Genomic DNA, 25,103 nt, shown 5'->3' on the forward strand with positions numbered 1-25,103 from the left:
TGCCCCGCTTTCTAGACATCATCACCTAAAATATTTGTTAGTGTCTCCCCCTCCCTGATACCACACAAATATGAAAAGTTGTGTTGGCATTGTCTTATTTATTGCAAACAAATATTGGTATTTATTATTCTTAGCATTTGGAATAGTATATGACAAACACAGGGCACTCAATGAGTACTTCTTGAATGCAAGAATAAGCGAGTAAATAAATTAAACAACATAATTGCTCAGTTCCTCCTTATGTTCCTAATACCAGATTCTAAGAAAAGTAATCTGCACTGTTCTCCAAATATGCTCAAACAATCACTTTGAAAGATAGGGACTAACTGCATATGGCCGTTTGCAATTAAAGTAAAGTATTCCTTTCCAAAATGTTAGGGCAAGTCAATCCATACGTGGTAGTTGAAATATATAACTGATAATGTGGTTATACACATCGATGTTGTAAATGTATATTTTCCAACATGGGAAAGTGTTGTGATATTGTTTGTTAAGGGCAAAACAGTAATTTTAAAAAGGTTATGTATAGCCAGTTTCCTTTGAGGAATGGACTGGGAATGAGATAGAAAATAAAATATTTGAGGAATATAAACCAACATGTTTTCAAAAGTTATCTCTGGATAGTGGAGTCATTTTCTTACTACTCCCAATACCCCATCACCACCCTGCCTAATAGTTTATGCCTTTTGGAACTAAGCTACGTTGGTCAGGAAGAAATGGAAAAATAAAGCTTGATACTGAAAGGATCATGGCATCCTCTGGTGTAGATTATTGTTTTCCTTCTTCAAGCAATGTTCACGGGATAGTTATTTGAAAGTGGCTTTATTCTTAAAATAAACTGATAATAGTCTTTAATTTTCCTTCCTTTAGAATTCATGTTGGAATTTCACCTTGTCCCACCTACACATTTTCTTCTGCTTTCTGCTTTCAGTGGAAAGGGTCAGAATTTGATACGCATTTCTTTAGGGATCTGAGAGTTAAGAACTTCACTCCTTCTCTTTATCTAATTCATTGTTGTGGGAATGGTTGTGTTAGGTAGTTAGCAAGGGATTCTGGGTCCCCAAGGGATGAAAGTGGGTGCCTTGCCTTGGTGTAATTTCCCCACCTGGGAATAAGGACAAGGGTGGGCCCCAGGCCCCCATCTTCCTCCTTTCCTACTTTAATCCTGTCCCGAATGACTGCCATAACTGGAGTAGGAAGGAAAACCCTACAACTTTGCCAGTTGGAACTTAGTGTGCCAACTGCAAAAAAAAAAAAATGCAGAAGACTCTGCATTTTTTAGCCCATGGTCCAAGCAGCATAGGTAGCATAAAGTCTGGAAAGTGACCTAGAACAGCCAATTTTCAGACAGGCTCACAGGAGATCAGCATGTGTGGTAAGACTCAGATCATATAACCCCCAACGGTCCAATCAAAGTGGTTCCATGGTGACATTTGAACCACAGAGAGGTCCCTATCTAGACATCATAAAACAAATGGAGACCATAACCAAGCTCCTTTTTGCTCTCTCTTTGCTGTGACAGCAGGTCCGCTCGTCATCTGTGGTGTACGTGTCTGGCTCTATAAACCTATATCTTGCTCTTCCCCTATAATCCTGTATTTCTCTTCTCAATAAACCTCATTTTTGTGCTTGCCTCACTTTGGTGTTTCTGGCCATTCTTCAGCCACGAGCATGCCAAAAACCAACATTTCAGACCCGGAAACTCGGCAGCTGTGTTTCTTGTCAGTTCCATAATTCCTCCCACTGCAAAAAAAAAAAAAAAAAAAGCACTCACTAAAAACAGAAAAAATACTAATAGCCTCTGTAAAACACCAATATTTGCTAAGGCAGGGCCTGATTGTCCCAGAGAAATAATAAATAATTTTGAGAATGAAGCTTGCTTAAATAAAGAGAACAACTACTGTCTGTTCCCTTCAAACAAGTAGATTTGTTTACAACTCACTTTTCAATATAAAACAACATGAAGTTGAAGTTTTCACTGCTTATATTTAATTGTGATTAGCTGGCATGAATTTTATATTAACTAATGAGCCTTTCTGGGTTCCTTTATTTTTTTGCCCTTTCCATCACAATTTTAATATCTTATTTTGACAGCAATCAGAAATCATTTTTTTGAAATGGTTTTACTTACCTGTATACATTTTTGTTTCTCTTGAGGACTGGAATACTTGGTTCAGAGCAAGTGACTCTTTAGATCATAAAAATTAGATAAGTGAGGTGGTTGATAAAAGAAATCAGACTTGCAAGGACTTGTAATTTTAGGAGTAACATTTCATATACAAAGAAAATGGGACAACAATCTTTCACCTATTGAGTTTGTATAATTTTAAGAATAGCACCATCATATAGGCAGCTAATCTTGCTTGAGTCTGGGCAGTGGAATTAAGGCTTTCATCCAGCAGTCTAGTGACTTCCAGCACATCATGTATGTGTGCACATGTATAAGCTTCCGCATGTGTGGTGTGCATTTACATGGAATGTTTTGGTAGATAACTACCACCAAGTTACAGATGTAGCTATAAAAATAGTGTATCTGTCCAGGTTAAGAGTTTCAAGAAACAAAAACTAAGTCTGGATGAGTTAAAGTTAAAATGAGTTTATTATAAATATGTCAGGCAGCTCAAATTCATGGGAGGGCTGAAAATTCAGGTTTGAAGCAAAGCATCCAGTAGAAAAGGCCAAAACTATATCTCAAACCTGGTTTGCTGTGGAAAATTCTGCCGCCCTTACAACCTCCATTAGAAAGAGCAACCACCTAGGCCTTTGGTTCTTGCTGCATTTAGCTCAAAAAAAAAAAAAAAAAAAAAAAAAAAAAAAAAAAAGACCATCATGCATATGTCTGAGTGCTGGAGACTAAGATACAGCCTGTGCCTACCTGTAGGAGTATCTAGGCAAGCAAGTGTCTAACGTCTCTCCCCATATAAGGAAGCAGTTTTTCCCATGTCAAATGAGCCTCTGAAAGTCTAGAAAACCAAATATGGAAAGGGGTTTAAATGCTGAATGATAAAAGTAAATGGAAATGCCCAAACAAATAGAAAGAAAAATGGTGGCTAATGTGAACAACAACAAAAAAAAAAATTGAAAAATAAGTGATATTGAGAGATGGCAAGAGAAGAAATGAAATTGAGTTTGGGAGTGTTTGTGCCAGGGGCAAGGAAGATGGACACAGTTGGGTGGAAGAAAAGCATGACCTTTGGAGCTGGATGGAAGAGAATTTAAAACCTTGTGTTGATATATACTAGCTGCATGATCTTAGTCAAGTTAGTCTAGAAACCTCAGTAAACTGGAGATGATATTATCAGAAGATCAAATAAGGCAGAACGATGTAAAAGGACCATTGTGTTGTGTAGCGCATAGCAGGTGCTCAGAAACCATTATCTAGCTCCCCATTCCTCCCAAAGCCTTGGGTTGACAATAAGGAGGAAAGTCAGTAGAAAGATCTCCATGTTGTTTAAGCATCTAAAGTCCAGAATTCCTCAGAAGATGATGATTGGGAAAGAAACCATAAGAGCATGAACAAAATTTAGAGGTACATTTTGCTGTTGAAAAGGGATAGAACATTTTCTGGGACAGATCTAGATCACATTGTGCCCTATAGCTGGTTCTGGTTTTCTCTGAATTGAGGTGCTAAAGACACATTATTCCTAGAGCGACATTAGTGAGGGAGGCCATCAGGTTATACTCCCTGGACTTTCTTCTGCTTCACTACCATTTCTTTCCAAGTCAATCCAAATATCCATCCAGTCCCAACTTCATCCTCTTTTTGAGTCCTTTCTGGAAGGAAAAAAAAATAAAAAATATCCACTCTATAGGTAATTCAAGTTAAACAGCATGAGCCATAAAATGTCCTATCAAGGGCCCAAATTTGAATATCTTGGTAAATGTGAGCATCATCTACAGAAAAGACAATGGAAAGTAGCAAGGACTAAAGATTGACTGTTTTAAAGTTTTTTAATATAAATTGCTTTGAAATCCAGCCAAACTAAAATACAAATGGGGGCAGATAACTTCCAGGTTGCAGATCCCTGGCCTAAATTAGGGGTCTCTTATCTTCTGTCCATCCACTTGCCTGTGGCCCAAGGTGAAGGCCTCCTGGCATGCATTCAAACAGCTCTATATTTCATCTATCATTTAACTGAGGTTGTGGAAGATACTACTTGAGAACAAGGTTTTATAGCTAACAAGGAAATCTAGATTTTGACACTCTCATGTGTAGACTTTCAAGATTCTTTCATACGACTGTTAGGCCTGATGGAACTCAGGAAATTTCACCCCCAAATATGACTCCTTGGTATAAAGAATATTTTGAATTTTAGGCCCCTCGAGATTGACAAAGCATTGGGGGAGGTGGGGGGGGGGAGCTTTCCCTCTATCTGCATAAACCAGACTGACCTGATCAAAAGATCAAAGGGGCAACTGACTTCCCTTCCTCTTCCTTTTATCCCAATATATTGCAGGGAAAAAGATCAAGAATGCAACCAGGCCTAGTCCAAATCATTCAAAACATACTTCTCTATCAAGTTAATTTACAAGTCAATCTGTTTCCCCATCCATTCATTCTCCCTAGCAAACCCTTATCTACCTATACTCCTCATTTTTCCACCTCTCCTCTAAAAGGTGTGCATAAAAATATCTATACTTCATTGGGGTATTGAATAATCACTATGTGATTCTCCCCATGTTCATGGTATTGGTAAATAAACCTTTCTCTTATTAATCTGCCTTAATTGTGAGTTGATCTTTCAGTGAACTTTGGAGGAAAAGAGCAAGTTTCCCCTCATGCCCACATACCTGAAGGCCCACTTTATTATCCCCAAAGCACTTCCAGATATACTCTTTCATATGATCCTTTCAAAAAACTAGTGAGAAAGGATAGCACTTTGGTATCTGTGATCAAGAATATGGGTACTTATCATTTTGATTCAATAGAATAAAATCAGATATATTCATATATATATATGAATCTGAAAGAAGAGACTAATATTTTCTTCATAGTCAGTGGTTTCTGCTAAGTTTCTAATGGGTCTATTCTTGGAAAAGAATGGATTTGAGAACAGCACAATGAAATGTGAAATCAGAGTGTTTTGGAGACATAAACCCTCACCAAGGCTAAGCAATCACCACATTCCTGGTTAGTGAAACCCACTGGAATTCTTTTCTCACTGTACTATACTCTGCAGTTTAAGTGTGTTCTGATAAATAGAGGTGCTTCCAGCTCTCTGCTTCCCACCATTCTTATCAGATCTCCCAGCACATCTGAGAAGAACTGTGGGATCTGATACTAAAGGAGATCATGGTAAACCGTGAATCTGTGTTTTTTTCTTAATGTCTTGATGTATTGGGGGAAAAGAAAAGATCTCTAGAATTGGCCATTTCATTGCAAATTGTGCCAATGATTTAAAAGTGTCATTTATATACAAACCCTGCAGCTACATCAGTGCAGCTGGATCTTACTTTAATCCATTTACTCATTTGTTCAATTAACATTCAGCAAATACTTAAGACGTCTGCCCTTACTGCAGGTGTTCTGAATTAGTAGGAGAATTGGGACCCTCCAACCAATCCCAGCAAATATGGACAACACAATCCACAAAACATTGGATAATGGGTAGTTCAAATATGTCATGACCTCCTGCAGTAATTTAATATCCGATACTAACTTCTATTCTGGAGTTAACTCTAGATTAACTCCACTAACTCCTATTCTCTACAAAGTGTAGAGATCACAGGTTTTTGGTCTTAAGAAATGTCAATGGAAAAAAGCTAAAGTCTGCAAAATAATTTTAAAGAGATTTATTCTGAGCCAAATTTGAGGACCATGACCCGGAGCCACTGCCAAGAGGCCTTGAGCAAGTGGACTCGCTGTGGCTGGGTTACAGTTGGTTTTTATACATTTTAGAGACAAGGGTTATGGGTAAAGCCATCAATCAATGTGTGAGAGGCATACATTGGTTTGGCCCAAAAAGGAGGGCCATCTCGAAGCGGGGGGGTCCATTCAGTTAGCCGGTAGGGGTTGAGCATTTTAGTTCACAGAAACACCCCTATATTGGAAAGATACAAAGTATTACTTTTTGTAGGCTTACTTCAGCACTCACACACACACACACACACACATACTGGAATCTTGCTGCTTATGACATTGCCAGTCATAATCATAAATTTGTTATCTCCCTCTGCCCTAATTTTCTCACAATCTGCTGTAGCTAAGATAAGCTATTGTATGGAATTTTTGTGAGGAATAAGATAAGGTATGTAAAACATCTAGCCTAGCATGGAATAAACTACTAGGTAATGCTTGGTATAGGGATGTTGGTGATGATGAAACTCTGACACAGATGATAACAATGCTGACAGGTAAATAGAGTCTACGGCTCTTCCCAGGACGAGGGTTCCCTGCTTTGGTGCTGTCTCAAGCAATTGCTACATCTGGGAAGAAGGATAAGGGTGGGAACTCCATTTTGGTGTTGCCCCACCCTTAATCCTATCCCGAGCAACTGTTTCACCTGGGGATTGAGGAGATGCTTTATCAATCTGGGAATACCCAATCTGGGAATTCCTGCATGCTAGGATTTAGAAAGTGACTTAGAATAACCTAAGGGTTGTTATTATGCCATTAGCTTGAATCTGCATTGCGGTCCACTCCCCTCTCCCAAGGTGGGCTTTCAGAGAGGGAGCTTGTATACACACAGATGGAATTCTGAGAACACCTGTTGATCATTTGGTAACATCCCACACCTCCTGAGAGCCTGCCCCCTACAGGGCTAATAAAAGAAAACAATCTGAGAATTCAGGAGGAGAATGAATGAGTGAGTTGGTCTGTCTGTCTGTCTCTCCACACTTGTAGAGGCAGACCTGTTTTGTTTTACAATAAAGAGCTGCTCCTGTGAAACTGCTTCTTACTGGGGTTCTTCTGTCATATTGGCCTTGCTGGTGATTTTTTCTAAGACAATCTGGACTTGACACTTTGGTGTGTCTGGTCATTCTTTGGCTAAGAGCACACCAAGAACCAAGGACAGACTGTTACCCCAACAATACTTCCTGCTATTTTTTTTTAAATTTGAAACAGAGTCTCACTCTGCTGCCTAGGCTAGAGTGCCATGGTATCAGCCTAGCTCACAGCAGCCTCAAACTCCTGGGCTCAAGTGATCCTCCTGCCTCAGCCTCCCGAGTGGCTGAGACTACAGGCATGCACCACCATGCCCAGCTAATTTTTTTCTCTCTATATATATGTTTTTAGTTATCCAGCTAATTTCTTTCTATTTTTTTAGTAAAGACGGGATCTCACTCTTATTCAGGCTGGTCTCAAACTCCTAAACTCAAACAACCTGCCCGCCTTGGCCTCCCAGAGGGCTAGGATTACAGGTGTGAGCCACCACGCCCAGCCTATCTCTCATTTATTATATTATTTTATGAATAAAAGAAGACAAGTTGTGGTAGAGCAAATGGAGGAGATATCAACTATTCAATGACAGCAAATTAATCTTGTCTACCAAATTCTCATCAAAGGTTACCTATAACTTTCAATCTAGAGGTATTTTGATTACATAGTCGTAGGTTATTGCAAAGGAATGTTGATCACAACAACTTTGGAAGTTCTGTTCAGGGCAGTAGAACTGCTATTGTACCCAAGCAAGAAGATAACCCAGCAAAGTGGGGAATGAAGAAATAGGTTTATGGCACACACACACGTCCCCATATATATTACTATATGTATTGTATAATATAGATTTGACAATTATGTTAATTTCTTTTCATTGTGCACTTATTATGGACCAGGCACTTCATTACATATTTAATCTGCATAATTGCAATTAATCCATATAACAACCCTAGGAGGCAGTTATTATCTCTACTTTACAGATGACAAAAATGGGGCTCAGAGACATTAAATATTTAATATATTTCCTGTCTTTACTCAGCTAGTAATTTGAGGAAGTATTATTTGAAGACAGTTATCTTGGCTCAGAGATAAACTCTTAATCATTAATTCTATATAGTGTCTTTTAAAAGTGCTTACTATATTTCATATCAGTGTTTCATACCCAGCTCATCTGTTGATTACCATCTATCTTTCTTGAACAATTATTTAAACTGAGCCTCAGTTCTCTCAACTATAAAATGGGTGTGCTGGCAAGTTCTTTAAAAAGTGAGGATTCAATGAGATCTGGTCATAAATACATCTAACATAGTAATTTGTGGTTCACATATGTAACGTTACATAGTCCTAAATTGAGACACATTCATTGAACAATTTTTTCTCATTGATGCAAGTAATCAGAAAAGAAATATGTGTTATCACAAGAAAAAACCACAACAACTTGCTACTATAGAAAAAAATAGGACTTCTTTTTTTTTATTTCAGCATATTATGGGGGTACAAATGTTTAGGTTATGTATATTGCCCTTGCTCCCCTCCCCCCTCGAATTAGAGCTTCCTCCAGATGGTGCACATTGCACTCATTATGTATGTATGTACCCATGCCCTCCTCACCCCTCCCATCTGCCTAACACCCGATACATGTTATTCTTATATGCACACTTAGGTGTTGATCAGTGAAACCAATTTGCTGATGAGTACATGTGGTGCTTATTTTTCCATTCTTGGGATACATCACTTAGTAGAACGGGTTCCAGTTCTATCCAGGAAAATACAAGAGGTGCTATATCACCATTGTTTCTTATAGCTGAATAGTACTTCATGGTATACATATACCACATTTTATTAATCCAAGGTAGGACTTCTTATCAAGTCCCTGGTTGTCTCCTGTTGAGCCATAATGATGAGAAAAGTCCATACTATCATATAGAGCTTTCTATATGTGTGTCATTGTCTTAAGTGATTTTAAATACAGTAATTTGTTTAATTATCTCACAAATATTTAGAATGTATAACCATTTTACAGGTTAGAGAACATAAGCACAGAGATTGTAACTAATTCAAACTTGGGTTGTCACACTATGTCCTCACTTCTAAGCATTATGCAGTCCTCCCCTGAGAGTCCCTGTGGGGAAAGCACCTGTTACATCTGATCTTCTTGCCACATACTCCAACAAAGTCCAGTCCTGGATCAGCACTCTAACCAGGCTTCTATGAACTATTTGATATCTTCACTTTCATAACCAATGGAAAATATATATAAGGGCTGTCTGGAAATTATCCAGCTATTGTTAATATAATAAGAACAGTTACATGGCTGGATACTTTCCGGACAGCCCTCATGTATATTTATATAAATGTATATATACACACACATACATACACATGTACATATGTGTACATGTATTATATATGTGTGTATATATGTACACATACATATATAATTATAAATATTTTTCCATCTTCTCTCTCTTCTGTTTTTTCATAAAACACTGCATAATAAAGGACAAAGGAGTCATTCTCTTTTATATCTGCCTCTATAAATTCTTCTTAAGGATCAACATCTCTACTACTTCTAATTTTTCCTGTAAAGTGTTCTTTTTCTTCACAAGGGAACCTGAAATCATGTTTCTAGCATATTTGCAAGAGGAAGAAAATGCTTATGCAGGGGTAAACAGGGGAGCTGATATAGACATGCCAGAGCACAGAGAAGGGAAGAGGGGCCCAAGCAGAGGCAGTGAGGACTCTCTCTTTCTCTCTCTCTCTCTCTCTCTCTCTCTCTCTCTCTCTCTCACACACACACATCTCACACAGGAGCTGAGGAATTGTGCCTCCTATTTGGGTTGAAATATTTCTGTCATATTCCATAAAATGAATGCCAGAATTAGAAACCCATGTACTTTTTCCCTTCATAAAAATGCAACTAAGGATTATTCTTTTTCTCCCATGAGAAGAATGTGTCAGGCTAGCATGAGGAAGGGAATGTCTGGGCTGGAAGACAGGCTGTGGGTAGTCACTGAGCCTCTTTGAGGAGACAGCCGTGGAGACCTGCCTCTTGCCCTGCTTGCCCTTCATAGAATTATAAGGGCAGGATTTGTCTTGTCCCTTCATTGTCTTCCCTATCATGGTCAGCTGGTCCCTGGCTGTTTTTCTGACTTCTTTTCCCCCAGGCTGACTTTCCTACTCTTCATTAGCCTGTTTTAGGCACACAGTGTCTGTTGGGTCCCTCCTCCCACTGGAGCTCTGCATACAATGCTCCGCTATCCCACTGCACCAGTGAGCTCTTGTTCATTCTTCTGGTTTTAGCTTGGAACTTACATCCTTAGTCCAGCCTTTCCAGATTTTCCTGATTAGGACAAATCCCATCATCTCAGATTCATTGCAGCTGTGTGGCTCTCCTTGGTAGCAATTATTAAGGATGAAAATTTGCACCCTTGGATGCAGTATTCAATTAATTCTTATCTCCTCTGCTAGTATCTATAGTCCTTCAAGAGAAAAGGTTTTTACTGACTGTTCCATCCCTACTACCTAAAAGAATGTCCAGCACATGACTATTCAGTAAATATTTGTTGACAGAATGAATATAGGTTGTTTCTTCTCTACTGTGGCATGTTCTGCTCTCTTGCTCTAGGCATTTCTTTCTTCCTGTTCTCTCTGTAGAGGAACTTTTAGAAGTCTGTTGTGTATATTTTAATCTTGAAGCTTTTCTATTGTATACATAATGACAATGGTTAATTTTATATTGTGTTTACCTTGTGCTGGGCATCATTCAAAGTAAGTACATGAATTCATTCAATATTCATAGCAACCTGTGTGGTAGATTCCATCATATTTCACAGAATCTGAGAGGCATTGATTGTAAGACAAGCCAATATTTTATTAATTGAACTCTGGTGTGTCATCTCTGTTTTACAAACAGGAATTTGTAATGAAAGGTCATGAGAGGTTTAGCAACTTGCCTGAGAAGGCTGGTGCTAATAATGGTGGAGTCAAGATGAAAACCAGGTGTGGTTATGACAGAGCCCATGCCATTGGCCATGGTGCCATCTTGCCACCCCACAATAGTCACACATCTTGTCTGAAATAGCATCTCTCAAATCGTATACGCCCATCCCAGAAGATCTCAGAAGGTATCCTGTGCCTTCTCTTATCACAGAGATAAGAATTAATTAAATAATCCATCCAAGAGTGCAAAGTTCCATCCTTAATAATTGCTACAAAGGAGAGCCACACAGGTGCAATGCATCTGAGATGATGAGATTTGTCCTAATCAGGAAAATCTGGAAAGGCTGGTGTAAGGAAGTCAGTTCTAAGCTAAAACTGTGCAGGCACAGGATAAACATGGCACTATCCATTTGACCATCATTATTTGACAGGAAAATGTGAAATTGACTTTATAATGAAATAAGGATATTTTACATAGTAGAATACAAAATGTATCCAAAGATTTAGAAAGAATCTAAGACTTGTGATTGCTACTCAGTTACAATGTCTCATGTATTCTGAGCTTCCTACTTTGCAGTCAGGGATATATCAAAGGAAAACTTGGAGAAGCACTGACTGTTGTGAGTGTCTCTTGTTTTTACATTCCAAAGGACAGGGCTAATGCTGCTGTAGTCTTTCTCAATCTTCTGAATATTTGACAATCAGGATGACAAGTGACTTACTTACAAAGAGAAGGATGTCTGCTTTCTATAGCTCTTTTAAGCTGACTGTTCAGATTGTCAATGGAGCCAAAGTTGATCAACTAAGAAAATGGATTAATGCTGAAATTAACAGATATGAGCCTATTTGTCATCTCACAAATTTAATTGTAGGGTCGCCTGGTGGCCCCCACTTTATTTCTTTGTCCTGACCTGTAATCACACAGTGCCTGACTACTTTGTGTTCTGACTAGCCTGTATTCCCCTGCAGGCTTAAACCCAAACTGGGGTCTTGAACATTCCCAGGCACTGATAAACGTATTTAGGTTGTTGCCTGAAATGCTGAAATATCAAACATGTTGCTAAACATAAAAACTAGTGCCAGCCCTGCACTAAATTTATCCACCTGCCCCCCATATAAACTCTATAACCTGATACCTTCATTGTGGACATATCTAGGTAGAACATCTCTTTTCTTGCTGTTTGTTTCAAGGACTGCTGCAGCACTCTGTATGTAAATTCCCCTAATAAATGCTTTGGATTGATCACCCTGGCATTTAATGCTTCTTTCTTTGGAATCCCAATTGGCCCCATCTCAGGATGGTTTGGGAAAGCTCCTTGCAGTAACCTCTGGCTACCACTTTTGGGGTGATTCCAGCTGTGAGTTCAGTCAGATGGAACACAGATGAAGCTAAAATGTTCAGCTCTTTGATGAAAAGGCTTCCATATAAACAGATGGTGAAAAATAAAAATGATTCCAGTCTGCAGAATCGTTTATATTACAGAGTAGAGACTGAATAAAGACTTCTTGGGTTCAAATCCCCAATATGTCTCTCACTGGTGGGGTGGCTCAGTCAAGATGCTAAAACTGGTCTTCACTTTCCTAATCTGTAAAGTGGGAATAGGACAGAGTAACCATTGGGCTGCAGTGAAGAGTCAATGCAATAATGCAGATAACACATTTGGCACAATACAGGGCACTTAGAACACGCCCAATAGGTGTTATTTGTCTTTATCATCTGTTTAAGAATATATGAGTATGCTTTTAAGCAGTTGATTCTTCTTAATGTGACAAGTACACTACACACTTAATCTCCTATATACAATCAGTTGCTGAGGGCTAACAATCATAACTGTCAGTTGTTTGTGTGATGCTTCCTAGTTTGACAATACTTCTCTTTATCACTATCCCTATAATTTTACCCAGGCATTTGTGTATCTCCTACAGGATTAGTGAAAATGATTTTTCATAATCTATTCTCTCACTCTGAATATCCTATCAGTCCTGCATTCCACTGCCTGAATAGTTATCTTATAACTCTGCTTGTATTAGAGAACTTTCTTGCCGGGAGATTTCAATATTGTCTCCATTTACAAACTGAAGCCTTAGCACCTTAGCCTGACACTGAGGCCTCTGTGATCTAATGCACTCTTGCCCTTCTGAGATCCTGAAATATCGTTGCCATTCAGTGCACTTCATTCCGGTCTCTTCATCTGGCATATGACATGCTTATTCCTATCTTTGTGCCTTGGCACATGTTTTTCCCTGTGATGCTACCTTTTTCTGACCTGCTAAACCATAACTACTCTCCTATTAGAACCTCTACAAGTTCCTTCCTAGAAACATGTATTGCTTTCTTGCACCGTGAGCAAGATTCTCATGAGCTGCATTTTTACTTCCCTTGATCCCAAAACATTCATGCTTCTTTATATCACCCATAACACTTTTGCATATAACAGTCCCTCAAGAAATATTTTTGACTGTTGAATAAACAACTCAGTGAAAATACCCCTTGGCTTTTCCTCACGAGTGACTTTCATGTATCTAAGGCAGTGGTGATGGTTTGGAAAGAGTGACAAGAAAAATCAGGAGTTTTAAAATTCTTTCCCTGACACTAGTTACTATCTCTATAAACTCGGAAATTACCAAAGCTCTCAGAATTTTGGTTTAGATAGTCCAGCAGAGGACTCGGATCACAGAGCAGTGGGGTCTTGCATTCATTCATTTGAAATAAACTCATTCATGAACTTGTTCATTACTTCCCCCCAAATCAATTGAGCTCCTCCTACGTGCCATTCACTGTGACAATTGTTGCATATACAAAAATGAACATGATATCATAATTGTCCTAAGGATTTTAAAGTATAATGGGGCTATGTAACTTCAACATTCCTCTGGCATGGGGACCTGGTACATCATTAGGGTCTTCCAAACTTAGCCTCAGAGCTGCTGTCACATAATAGGTTAGCTCAGTGGGTGGAAGACGCTATAAGCATTTATTGGAAGTAAGGAGACTTTTCAGAACCCAGTTATTGATCCTCAGTGTCATCACAGAAGCATCCCTTTAAGCAGAATAAAGAGAAATAACAGCAAAAACTTGTGCTAGCAAATTCTCTGTCCACACCTGCTCCAAATCAATGACTACAGATGGCACATCCCTCAGTGAGGTGTGTGAGGTTTACCCCTTAGTGAGGTGTGTAGGAAGACAGCCCACTTTTGTTCCCTTGGGTTTGGCTTGAACAATGCTCCACCCACTGTTAGAAAATTGTCTTTGCCGATGTTAGAAAAGGAAACACACAGACTTCATCTGCACATATAACGTCTGTCACGAGGGACAGTTAGAAGGGGGAGTGAGAAGGCACGGCAGTGACAGGAGGGAGGTGATTCCACCTCTCTGTAAAGCTCAGTGCAGCAGCACACCCCCCCCTTGCCCGGTGCCTCCAGACTGACTCTCTCTGTGATCCTCAGGGATGAAGGACAATTTGGTAAAAGCCTGAGTATGACCCACTCTATCAAGCCCCTCCCCATGCAGGCTCCCTTGGATTTAACACGCCCATTGTCTTCCTGAGAACTCCCTTCTCAGAGCCCACACACCAAGGGAAATTCTCCTTTCTAAAACCAGGGAATTCAGACAGGCTGGAAAGTCAGAGTTACCTGACAACTAAGGGCAGCCGTGTTTCCCTCACTGGCCACAGGATGGACGTGCAGTGACTGGAAGTTACCTCTCTGAGTTACTGTTCCTGGATGGAATGTTTAATGGTGCTGCCCAGGAAATGTCAGGGCATCGACTCAGCCTCCAGGCAGGAACAGCCTCTTCTTGCCAAGAGTGCTTTTAGTTCCACTTCCACCCCCAGAGCGAGCATGACAAACGGATCAAGGCGGGGAGAATGCCGCTGCCAGAGTAAATATGGGTTCCTGGGGCCCAGGAGAGACACGCAGAAAGGCAACACCACCCCAGCATTTTCATTAGCAAAGAGGTGGGTGGTGTCTGGCAGAACTGAATGAGGGGAAGCACAGCGCGGTCTTTCATCAGAATCAAGTGATAAAGCCTCTGTACTTGCAGACTGCGTTTTGCAAAAGTGCAGACTGAGACTTTGCAATAAGCATTATAAAGCAGTAAGGGCCCTGAAGGGAGAGGATGATGTGATGTCCCAGAGCAGACAGCAACAGCCTGTGACCCGTGGAAGGGGATCCAGAGACTATCCCCATGGCATTTATATTGGGAAAGGATTATCATCAGCCTAGAGATGAGGAAGCCAAGATAGATGCTCAGAACCCACCAATTTTTAGATGCTGGAATGTTGGCAAAGCCAATAGTAATCCATGACCACTATGAATTACATGTTCAGAAAACATTCTCAGAAAAGTTATTGGCCATTTCCATAAAGTCCTAAGCTAAAGAACAAGTCTTTAACTATATAGATATGACTCTTAAAGTCATGTCTAGTGCCATGTCTAATGTATGCCCATATTAGACCAAAAATGCTCATTTAAAACAAGAACTTAGTTCTATCAGATATGCTCTGGGTTATTTGTGTGGGCTATGGAGTAGTTTGTAAAAGTTTCCCCAAATTGTAATTTGCATAACTGAAAGAGAGTGGGAATGAAAGTGACACTTACACCACAGTTAGACTTCTCAGCAATTCATTAATCCCCGTTCTTTCCAAACCCAAGGCACATAGCACAAAATATAAACACAAAATCCATAACCAATACTTCCATTTTTATTGCTTTAACAAATACATGGCTTAAGTATCAGTTAAGCAAATTCTTAATGAACTACTGAGTGACATGAGTTGAAATGAAAATAATACTACAAAACTTAAAAACAAACCCAGTGTTACATGTGTGTGTGAAATAATGCAATTAGAGGCACAATGAAAAAAAATCATTAATTCAGTTAAACATAAAAGGCATGCAGAATCTCAAACAAGGAGTATTTGGGTTTCTATGTCAATGTCATGGGATACTAAAGAGCTCTTTCTGTTCCTGTCTATAAGATTTATTTTTGTTGACTGATAAAATTGACTTTAAGAATAAATATGAACCAGAAAGATTTACACAGTGCTTTTGCCAAATTGTATCTATAGCCAAATTGCCAAATTGTATCTACAGCCAAAGCACAAAACTGCTTTGAATTTGCCATTACTGTAATAGGTAGTTCACTCAGCCCCATTCTGTCACAGGGTGAGATGTACAAGAAAGATGATCTGAAATACCCCAAGCACCGCTGAACTTAAGCTTTCAAGATATTGCTGCAATAAACATGACTATTATCAATGGCTTACTTTTATTTCATCCCAGATTGTCTTAGTTTAAGTCTTCCTTCATCCTGAATTATGATGTGCATATTACCTTCAGAGATGTCAATAAGTTTAAGATGTCAAGGTTGTTGCTTGTAAAAGTACACAAAGTATTTTTTTTTTTTTGCCAAGTTACTATGAAACTAAAACCATAATCAAAATGGAAAACAGGGGCATCTGGAAATCTTTCATTGGAATTTTTAATTCATATTTAATCATCCGACTTGTCTAAGAAAATTTTGTTTTAAGCCTCAACTATTAGGTACTAAATTGGGCATAGCATATGTCTACTTCTGTTTTCAGGGACTTGTTAGTCAAGGATATGGAGGAGAAACCATTATGTTGTCATTTAGATGTAAGGAAATTTGCTTTAGGGGGACTGTGCTCCACACACAAAAAAATTTCAAGATCAACAAATAGCACAGCTTAATCCTGCAAGAGAGTTGCTGAACTTCTCATATTTATATCCCTATGGACACATTGAATACTAACACATAACAGAAAGTTATATGACATAAGATTTGGCAAGACACTATCTCTATGGTATTTTTAAATTAATTTTACTTTTAAAGCTCCAAGAAGGAGGAAAGTTTTGTTTAACTGAGGGCATGAACAAACATCTTAGACTTGCCACTTAGCTTTGTATTAACAAACACTCCAGTCCAAATCATGTGTCACAGGCCCAGCTCAAGGAAGCTCGTTAACATAAGCTGGACCCTCAGTGAATACCACAAGGAGGTTCAGATAATTTACAATGATGAGAAAGTGATGTGACATGCTGAAGGTTGGCTTGGGACTGCATAATCTATGGCTGTCCGAGTAGAAAAACAAATTATCTGCAGGCTTTTGAACTATTGATGTAACTATCAAAATGTGGCTTCAAATGTTTAAAGAAATGCCACAGACCTTCAAGACCAGATAGCTAGACCTAAAAATAAGCATTCTTCTTGAAATGCCAAGAAAAAAAAAATCTGTAGAACTACAAATACCTCATTTGAAATGAAACACAAAGACTACTCTGCTAATACTATTTAAGTGGCTTTTGTAATATGGTCTAAATTGAAAAGATTTAGATAAAACTCTTGTTAGAAAAAGAGCATAAAAAAAAAAAAAAAAACTCCCGCACAAAAACAAATCACGTAATCCAAGCATTTGCATCCCATAATATTCTGAGAACAAAAAATGTTCTTCTTGAAGGCTTTCTTTTTCTACAGTTAGGAATCGGCATCATTATGATTACCAAAAACACAAGAGTGAAGATCCCAAATAAACATATTCCTAGTTTGAGGAAACATCTATGGCTCCACCCTAAGAAATATCAGACAGTCATCTAATATAGGCCTGAGATATAGAAATAGTCATTTCCATTAAAACGTTCTTCCTCATGGTAATAAAAGTAATTTAACAATGGTTGTCCTCTTATTTCAGATTCCATAGATAAAATATTTATTCCCCATATACCTGATACTCTACATTGTTATTAGAGGTTAGAATATTCAGCTAATTTTTTATCTGCCTCTTTTCAGCATGATGTAAAATATGTACCAAAAGGTATTTTTTAAGGTTTCTATTTTTTTTCCTTTTACACAGGAAGTATGCCAGCATTTGAAATGTATACTCTTATCAAGTGACAGACTCAATCCCATTTTCCAAGAAGTCTGGATAGTGTGGTGGCTAAAAATTTTGAATCTGGGATGCAATAAATCTAATTTTAAAGCCAGTGAGACTTTGAGCAAGATTTTTTTTGTTTTGTTTTTGTTTTTTGTTTTGTTTTGTTTTGTTTTTGTTTTGAGACAAAGTCTTCTTCTATTGCTTGGGCTAGAGTGCTGTGGCATCAGCCTAGCTCACAGCAACCTCAATCTCCTGGGCTCAAGCAATCCTCCTGCCTCAGCCTCCTGAGTAGCTGGGACCACAGGCACTTGTCACCATGCTGGGCTAATTTTTGTTTGTTTGTTTCTATTTTTAGTTTCTTGGCTATTCTTTTCTATTTTTAGTAGAGATGGGATCTTGCTTTGGCTCAGGCTTGTCTCAAACTCCTGACCTTGAGTAATCCTCCTACCTCAGCCTCCCAGAGTGCTCACATTATAGGCGGGAATGCCCAGCTGACTTTGAGCAAGATTCTTATCTTGTTTAAGTCTCAGTTTCCTTATCTATGGAACAGAGTTATCTATAAAACAGAGTTTCCTTATTTATGGAACAACAATAACTCTATTCTATAGGACTATTGTGAAGGTTAAATAAGATAATAGCATTTAACACAGAACTGGCACATCAGGGCTAAGATCATTACTTGGTTTGTTATCTGGTGTATTCTAAGAACCTAGAACAGTTGTTCAACAAATGGTAGTTAAATGTATGAATGTGTGGTTATCCTGATTGGCTTTGATATCAGAAAGAATTTCATCAGCCAAGAGAATGGCTGAATTTCTGTTTCTCAACCTATAAGCAATATTGTGAAATCATCCTCAAAATTTGTATAGTTCATCCTTTTGCCTCCAACATTACTTCAACATACCACCAAACCACCAAGACAAGAGTCTCATCCTATCCTTAGTATATTCCTCAGCACAAGGTTGCCTAATCTTCAAAGAACCTAAAAGCTCTTCTGTCTTCTGTCTTGAAAAGTTGATCTGCTTCTGCAACCACCCCTCCTATTGCTTTCCCCATCTCTGGCCCTTTCTTATCCATGTCCCTTTAGAATTGCTCTGCATTTGCTCCTTTTTTCTCTACCTTGCCAGACTTAGGTTGAAAGTTACTGCATGTGCTTTGTTCCCACAAACCAGTGGGGACTGTTGGATGCCATAATGCAGCCTGCAGCCGTGAATCATCTCATCCCGGGATATACATAAGGGTCAGCCTCCCAAACCATCTGTTAACTGCAGTTGGAATTCTGAGTTCCATTTGGAGATAGTTCTTTCAATTAGTATTTAATTATCTTCCCTTGGAGTGCTCAGGAATGGATTCTATCTACTCTGTTAGGAAAAACATTCACATGTAAAGTGACTCATGTTGTCAACTATCCTTTATTCTCTAATAGAAAATAAGTTCTTGTTCATGTGAATTGGTTAAAAATGGCAGAAAACATATTTAAAATTTTAATACTCTCTCTCTCTCTCTCTCTCTCTCTCTCTCTCTCTCTCTCTCTCTCTGAAAGGTCTAGGATAGTGTTATAGCCCTGATTAGGACATCTTCAGTTATATACAACTAATCTTAACGGCATCCATGTTGTCTTTCCTAATTAGATCCAAAGGGCCAAAATGAAAACTCTAAAACTATTTCATATGTAAACACTTTTGTCATTAGACCTGGCTTGTTTATTTGGTGATAACATGCAAAATACTAATACTAAACATATCATAATGGTATGGGAAAAGATTCATAAAGAAAGAAATAGAATTTTCATGTGAATAAATGTTGTTTCTTGGTATGTGATGTACAAATGAAAACAACATTTCAAGTTGTGGAAATTTGCCTAGTTTACTTAAGAATTATTAAAATAAAATGCAAGCTATATTCTTTCTAACTGGATGTTCCTTAAACTCTCTGGTAAGTGAAAAAATATTTCTGACTTTCCAAATGGAAAAATAGATATTTGATTCCAAAATATATTAGTACAATAGCAAGACCTGTCTTGGCAAAAGATAGTGATTTTGCGATGAGTTCACAATGGTCAATATCACAGGAAAATGGTCAATATCACTAGGAAAAGTCTCAGATCTGATTCTACTAATTCTGCCACTACACAAAAATCTGTATCCATGGAAACCACAATCCCTACATGAAAATGTGCATTTGACACCAAAAGGATAAGAATATTTTGGAGAATAGAAAGACTAAAGGAATAATGCTGCTGGAAATTAAAATTTATAATTTTAACTCAAACTCTGCAGAATATATTAGTCAATTTATATGTAGGATAGCTGCCTAAGGAGATGAGAGATGGAGAAGATATATTTTTGGTGCATGGAATAAGAGGAAAGGGCAGTAACTGGCTGTGATGGGCAATGCTGACCGCACCATTCTGGTAGAAAAATTTTAGTAGTTAGTAAGAGGATACTTAGCCCAGAGGTGGGTGAGATAAGAAAACCACCCTGAATGTAAAGGCTTAGGAAGCCGTTGAAGTAATTTTCCTTATTGTCACATATCAGTCTTTTCAGACACTCATTATTGAATTTGAGAAGCATTAATTATTGAATTTGAAGACCCAAATTGGGCACTTGTATATTCGTAATTTTAATTATCGTACTACAGTATGACTTGAAAATTGACCTCCTTTGAAGCTAAGTATGTCAAGAATACCAGCCTGCAAGAATGGGTCTCTCTGTATAACTCTAGAGGCCTTTATCCCTTGTACAAAAGGAATTTTATGAGGAACATATATGTTACATTGGGTAAGAGATGGTCAAAGGCCAGAAGGCATACTTGTGAATGTGAAGACTATATTATATTTTCTAATACATTCATAGTATGTACTCATATCATAAAATGATATTAGCACATAAAATAAACAGGAACAAATAACAAATTATAGAAATTCCATGTCTGCATTTTCTTCCTGACTCATTCAATATTTACCCAGACTTTCCCTTAGAAAGGAATATATTGATCCAATAATTTCCATTTATGATAAGTATTTTAAAAAGGGTTTTATATTTCTCACTTTTCATGTTTGATGAAAACCTTCCAATTTTTCTAATTAGAAGAATTTTTAGTGGATCATGATTTCATGAATATTTTCCAAGTCATCATTCTAATTCCAGCTTAAGATTTGGCAGTGATGCTGGTAGCTAACCAGGGATGGAACTGTCCTTGTAGGTGGTATAAATCATCTCCTCCCTCTCAAGGAATTTTGTTCTCCTACATACATTAACATATGTTGATTTCACTAAAAGAGAAACGTCAGTTCTGGTTAGCTGGATCAAGCATATGTATTGTCAGAGAAAGCATCAATCTCTGTAATGTGGTTTCAAAAGGTGCATAGATAGATCACCAAATTATTATTCTCATTAAGAAATTTCTGGAATTCCCCTATGAAAGAAAGGTCTAAAGATAAATATGTCCACTACAGTTATGCTCATGGTTTAGGTTTATTTAACTATACTTTATAATAGAAAAATTTGTTAAGATTTTTGCTGCTAGTTTTACTTATGTATAAGCACTTATATTATGAGCAGGTTTGAATCGAATGAAATCTTGAAATGCTGCCCACTGCAGGAATTCACTCAGGTGGACAGATGTCTTTTTCAGCTCTATGTGTCCTGTTTTTATTGAACCATTGATTACTACAGCAGATTAACTCCTGGGATGTTTGCCGAGTTAAAATTTTTATTGTTTTGTTTAATTATAGTTGTTTGCTTTGAGCTAAGCTGAAAATCTGCCTACATTAAAGAGGAGGCCTTGTTCAATCTTATTTTGGGTAAAGAGTTTTTTTAATGAAATGGAGGTTATTTGGTAATTTGTAATTTGGTAATTGTGTAAAGTTATTCCTGTTCTTTTGGTATCCAACACCACATTCTAAATTCCAACATGTGGAAATATGACATAGAGTAAACTGGATATTAGATTTTCTAAATAAGATTCTTATGATTCTTGTGCATGTGGTTTTAGGACTGAAGATATATAGCTAGTAGTTTGGTGATTCAATTTTTTTTTTCTCAACTAAATTGTAACTTTACATTTCTACCTGAGAGAAGGATGTGCCATGAATGTAACTATTTCTACGTCTACACTTAGAGCTTCCTATTTGTCTCGATCGTCTAGCTAGTCCTGAAAAACAGAATCATGTGGATTCCCTAATTCCCTTCTTTACTGCCTTCTCTTTTAGGGAGTGGACTTTGTCCAGAATAGCTACTGTGGACCTGTCTATAGTTCAAGACAGGGAGGAGTTTATTGCTTTTACCTAATAGGAAATTTTGCACCGAGCCCAGGCAATCCAACATTTTTGGAAGAATTAAATAATTCATTATAATACAAGAAAACTAACATTTCTCTTGTAATTACTCGTAACTTAGTAAACAGACTCTTCTTTTCCCATATTATTTTGCTCAAGATACTATATATAACATGTTTTCAACCTTTATGCCTTGTTATTGTTACTCAAGCCCATCCTTCTAACATCAACTGGTGGTATATGTATACATTTTATCTCCTCAATCTAGGGGGACATCGTCATTGAAACAAATCTTCAAATGGTAATGTTATACAAGTGAGAAGTTACAATTATAGTATTTTTATGATAAAGTAGAATAAGAAATGTAAAAAAAAAATCCTGTGAATGAGAGTCCTATGAGTGAGAAAAAGTGAAACTGAAGTTTAACTTCTCCAAAGAACTTATGGAAAGTCTCATATAAAAGGGACACTTTGCACGCATGCATTTGTATGTGCGTGTGTATGAGAGAGAGAGAGAGAGAGAGAGAACAGTGCTCTAGTCTCAGGCTATTATGAAGTCCATTATGAACTCAACTAGGGAATGAGCACAGTGATTGGAGTTATAAAATGACCCCAGTGACTTTTATTTAAGAGAATGTTATTAAAATCACTTTAGCCTTATTACTATGAACTCTGTTTCATAGTTCAATGGTACAATTCACACAGTTATATTTTACTCAATGCCAAAGGTCTTTCAAACTGGGCTTTTCCATTTAATTACAATTGTAAGCTGATACAAATAGATTTTTAGGGTCATGCCAACTTTCTTACACTCTGTTATTATAACTCACTTTGGGATACAGTTTTGTGTCTCATTTTCCCAATGACTGATAACTCTTCTTCCATTTATGTATTCTGATGGACCCCACACTTAAAAGTATAGAAATTCCCAACACAATGGAACCGTAAAAGGTACAGATGTGGCATCAAAACTCATGGTAACCTTTATAATGTTAATAAAGCATTTCACTAACTCCTTAAGGTTGTTATCTTCAAAATCCAGCAAGTAGCTTTACTGCTCAAACTTGGTTACTTTAATAATGGATATTAGCCTAATCAGTTGACTATAAGTACAGAGATCTAGGAAATGTTTTTTTCCTATGGCAGGATTCACATGTTTAGCCTAGGTCATATAAAGAAAGGTCATATAAAGAAAGTATGAAGATTAAATGGCAAAGTATTAATATTTTATAAAGTCTTTTTTTTCCATTGAAAACCAATTTAAGAGCTCATGTTGATGTTTTCATTCAAAATAAAAAGAGTGAGTATACTGGAACTATTACAGATAAACAGGACTCACATCTATCTTCATTTGGTAAAGATAAAACAACCGCTATAATGGGAATAGCTGAATGACATCTGAATGTTTCATTCATTCAACAAGCTAATATTGATTAACTATATGTTATTTATGTTGGTTCAGCCCCCAATATGTTATGTTATTGGTGAGTTAAACTCCAAAACTTAGTGAAATTACAGGATCAATCAGTGTAAAAGAAGCAGTGTGGTTAGCAGGATTTTATGATATAAGCACGAGAGTAGAATAGTGGTTTTAGTAGATTTGTCTTCCTCTAAATTCACTCATGACTTGCACTGGATGGATTTTTTTCTTTGCTGAGCCCCGTCTGACAGCTGCACAAGTTTCCTCCGGTTTTTCTCTTTTAATCAAGGGTTTTTTTGCAGGAGCTTTCATTCTCCACATCACAACTGGGTGCCTGGGCCCAGCAGGACTTTGGATTCGGATGATCTTGGTTGAGGCAATGTAAGACATTTTCACTGTTTGCACTACAGCATTCATTAAATTTTTGGCTGCTTGGATCAGGGAGGTGACACTGTCCAACTGTAGGGGGAAAGAAAGGAAAAGGCTGTTATTAAAGAGTGTAATCAAGAATTCAAAGGGATTTAATTTTACAGAAGCTGAAAAGTGTCACTTTGCTTTTACCCCAGAAATCATTGAGTTAATCTTATTTTACATATCTATGCATAATTATCTTCTTGAATCGCTCCATCTACTTTCAATCATTTATTTATCTGATGCATAAGTAGATCCATTTTCTATCTTATAAGATGGATATCTTCAAGAGATTAATTTCTTTCTCTTGGTTTTCAGTGAAATCATATAAATTCTTTAGTACCCCAATCCACGTAATATCATAATGTCAGATGGTTGCTACTTTCATTGTAATGGATCTTCCTATTTCCAGGAGGTAATGCTGAGCCCTTTCTGTAAGACAGGACTATCTGCAATAAAATCCATAAATAGGTTTATAAAAACAACTGTATGGATATGTATATATACAATGTATAGTCTAAGATAAATATCATACACATATGTGGGTATAGACATGCATGAATACCATTCTCTTTGATGAATATTTTCCAAATAACTGCACCTAAAACGTTCTCTTTTTTAACACATAACTTTTATTCTATCACGCAACATGTCAAAATAGAAAGAACTAAGGCTTTACAGTCAAATAAAGTTGAGTTTAAATTCCAGATCAGCCATTTTCTAACTTATGAAAATTATTTTAACATTTTGATCCTAATTTCTTCAGTTATTAAAAAGAAAAAATATGTTTATGGAAGGTATACTAATACACGTAAATAAACTAGTAGAGTGACTGCCAAATAGTTAATTTTTATTAAATACGAAGACCAACAACATTGCTTAATGATGAAGAAGCACTAATGAAATTACTAAAAGAAACTTTTTCCCACATAATTCTGTTTTTGTTATATTTTTGTTTTGTTCATAAAAACAAGTCTTAGGAAAAAATGGGGCTGTATTTCTAGAATCTTGCAAAATACCTTAGAGCTAAGCCATGCTGATTCATTTTTATACACCCAATGTCTCCTCCATTACTTTAGTTTGGCAGATTGTCATCCCCAGCCAACTCATACAGGAAGATGTGCCTCCACTGTCACCCCTCTGTGATGTGTGCTGTCAGGGTTGAGACTCAAACACTGGCTCTGTAGTTAGTAAAATCTATCAGCAGCTCCCTGGCCTGAGTACTCTACCTTTGCTGTTTGAGGAGTCTCTTCTCACATACAGAATAAATGAGAGAAGG

At 37.5% G+C, this 25,103-nt stretch overlaps 1 protein-coding gene across 2 annotated transcripts in view; it reads right to left on the minus strand.

Annotated features, from left to right (window-relative positions):
* Window positions 1-15,527: 15,527 nt before the first annotated feature.
* CTNNA3 (catenin alpha 3) overlaps window positions 15,528-25,103 on the minus strand; it is a 1,492,617-nt gene continuing 1,483,041 nt past the window's right edge. For both annotated transcript variants that reach the window (XM_012762717.2, XM_012762715.2), the window contains exon 18: window positions 15,528-23,872. In XM_012762717.2, the coding sequence (XP_012618171.2) occupies window positions 23,585-23,872 (288 nt within the window). In that variant the 3' untranslated portion in view covers window positions 15,528-23,584. The remainder of the gene's footprint in view (window positions 23,873-25,103) is intronic.

This window comes from Microcebus murinus, chromosome 14 (assembly GCF_040939455.1).
Source record: "Microcebus murinus isolate Inina chromosome 14, M.murinus_Inina_mat1.0, whole genome shotgun sequence".
NCBI lineage: Eukaryota > Metazoa > Chordata > Mammalia > Primates > Cheirogaleidae > Microcebus > Microcebus murinus.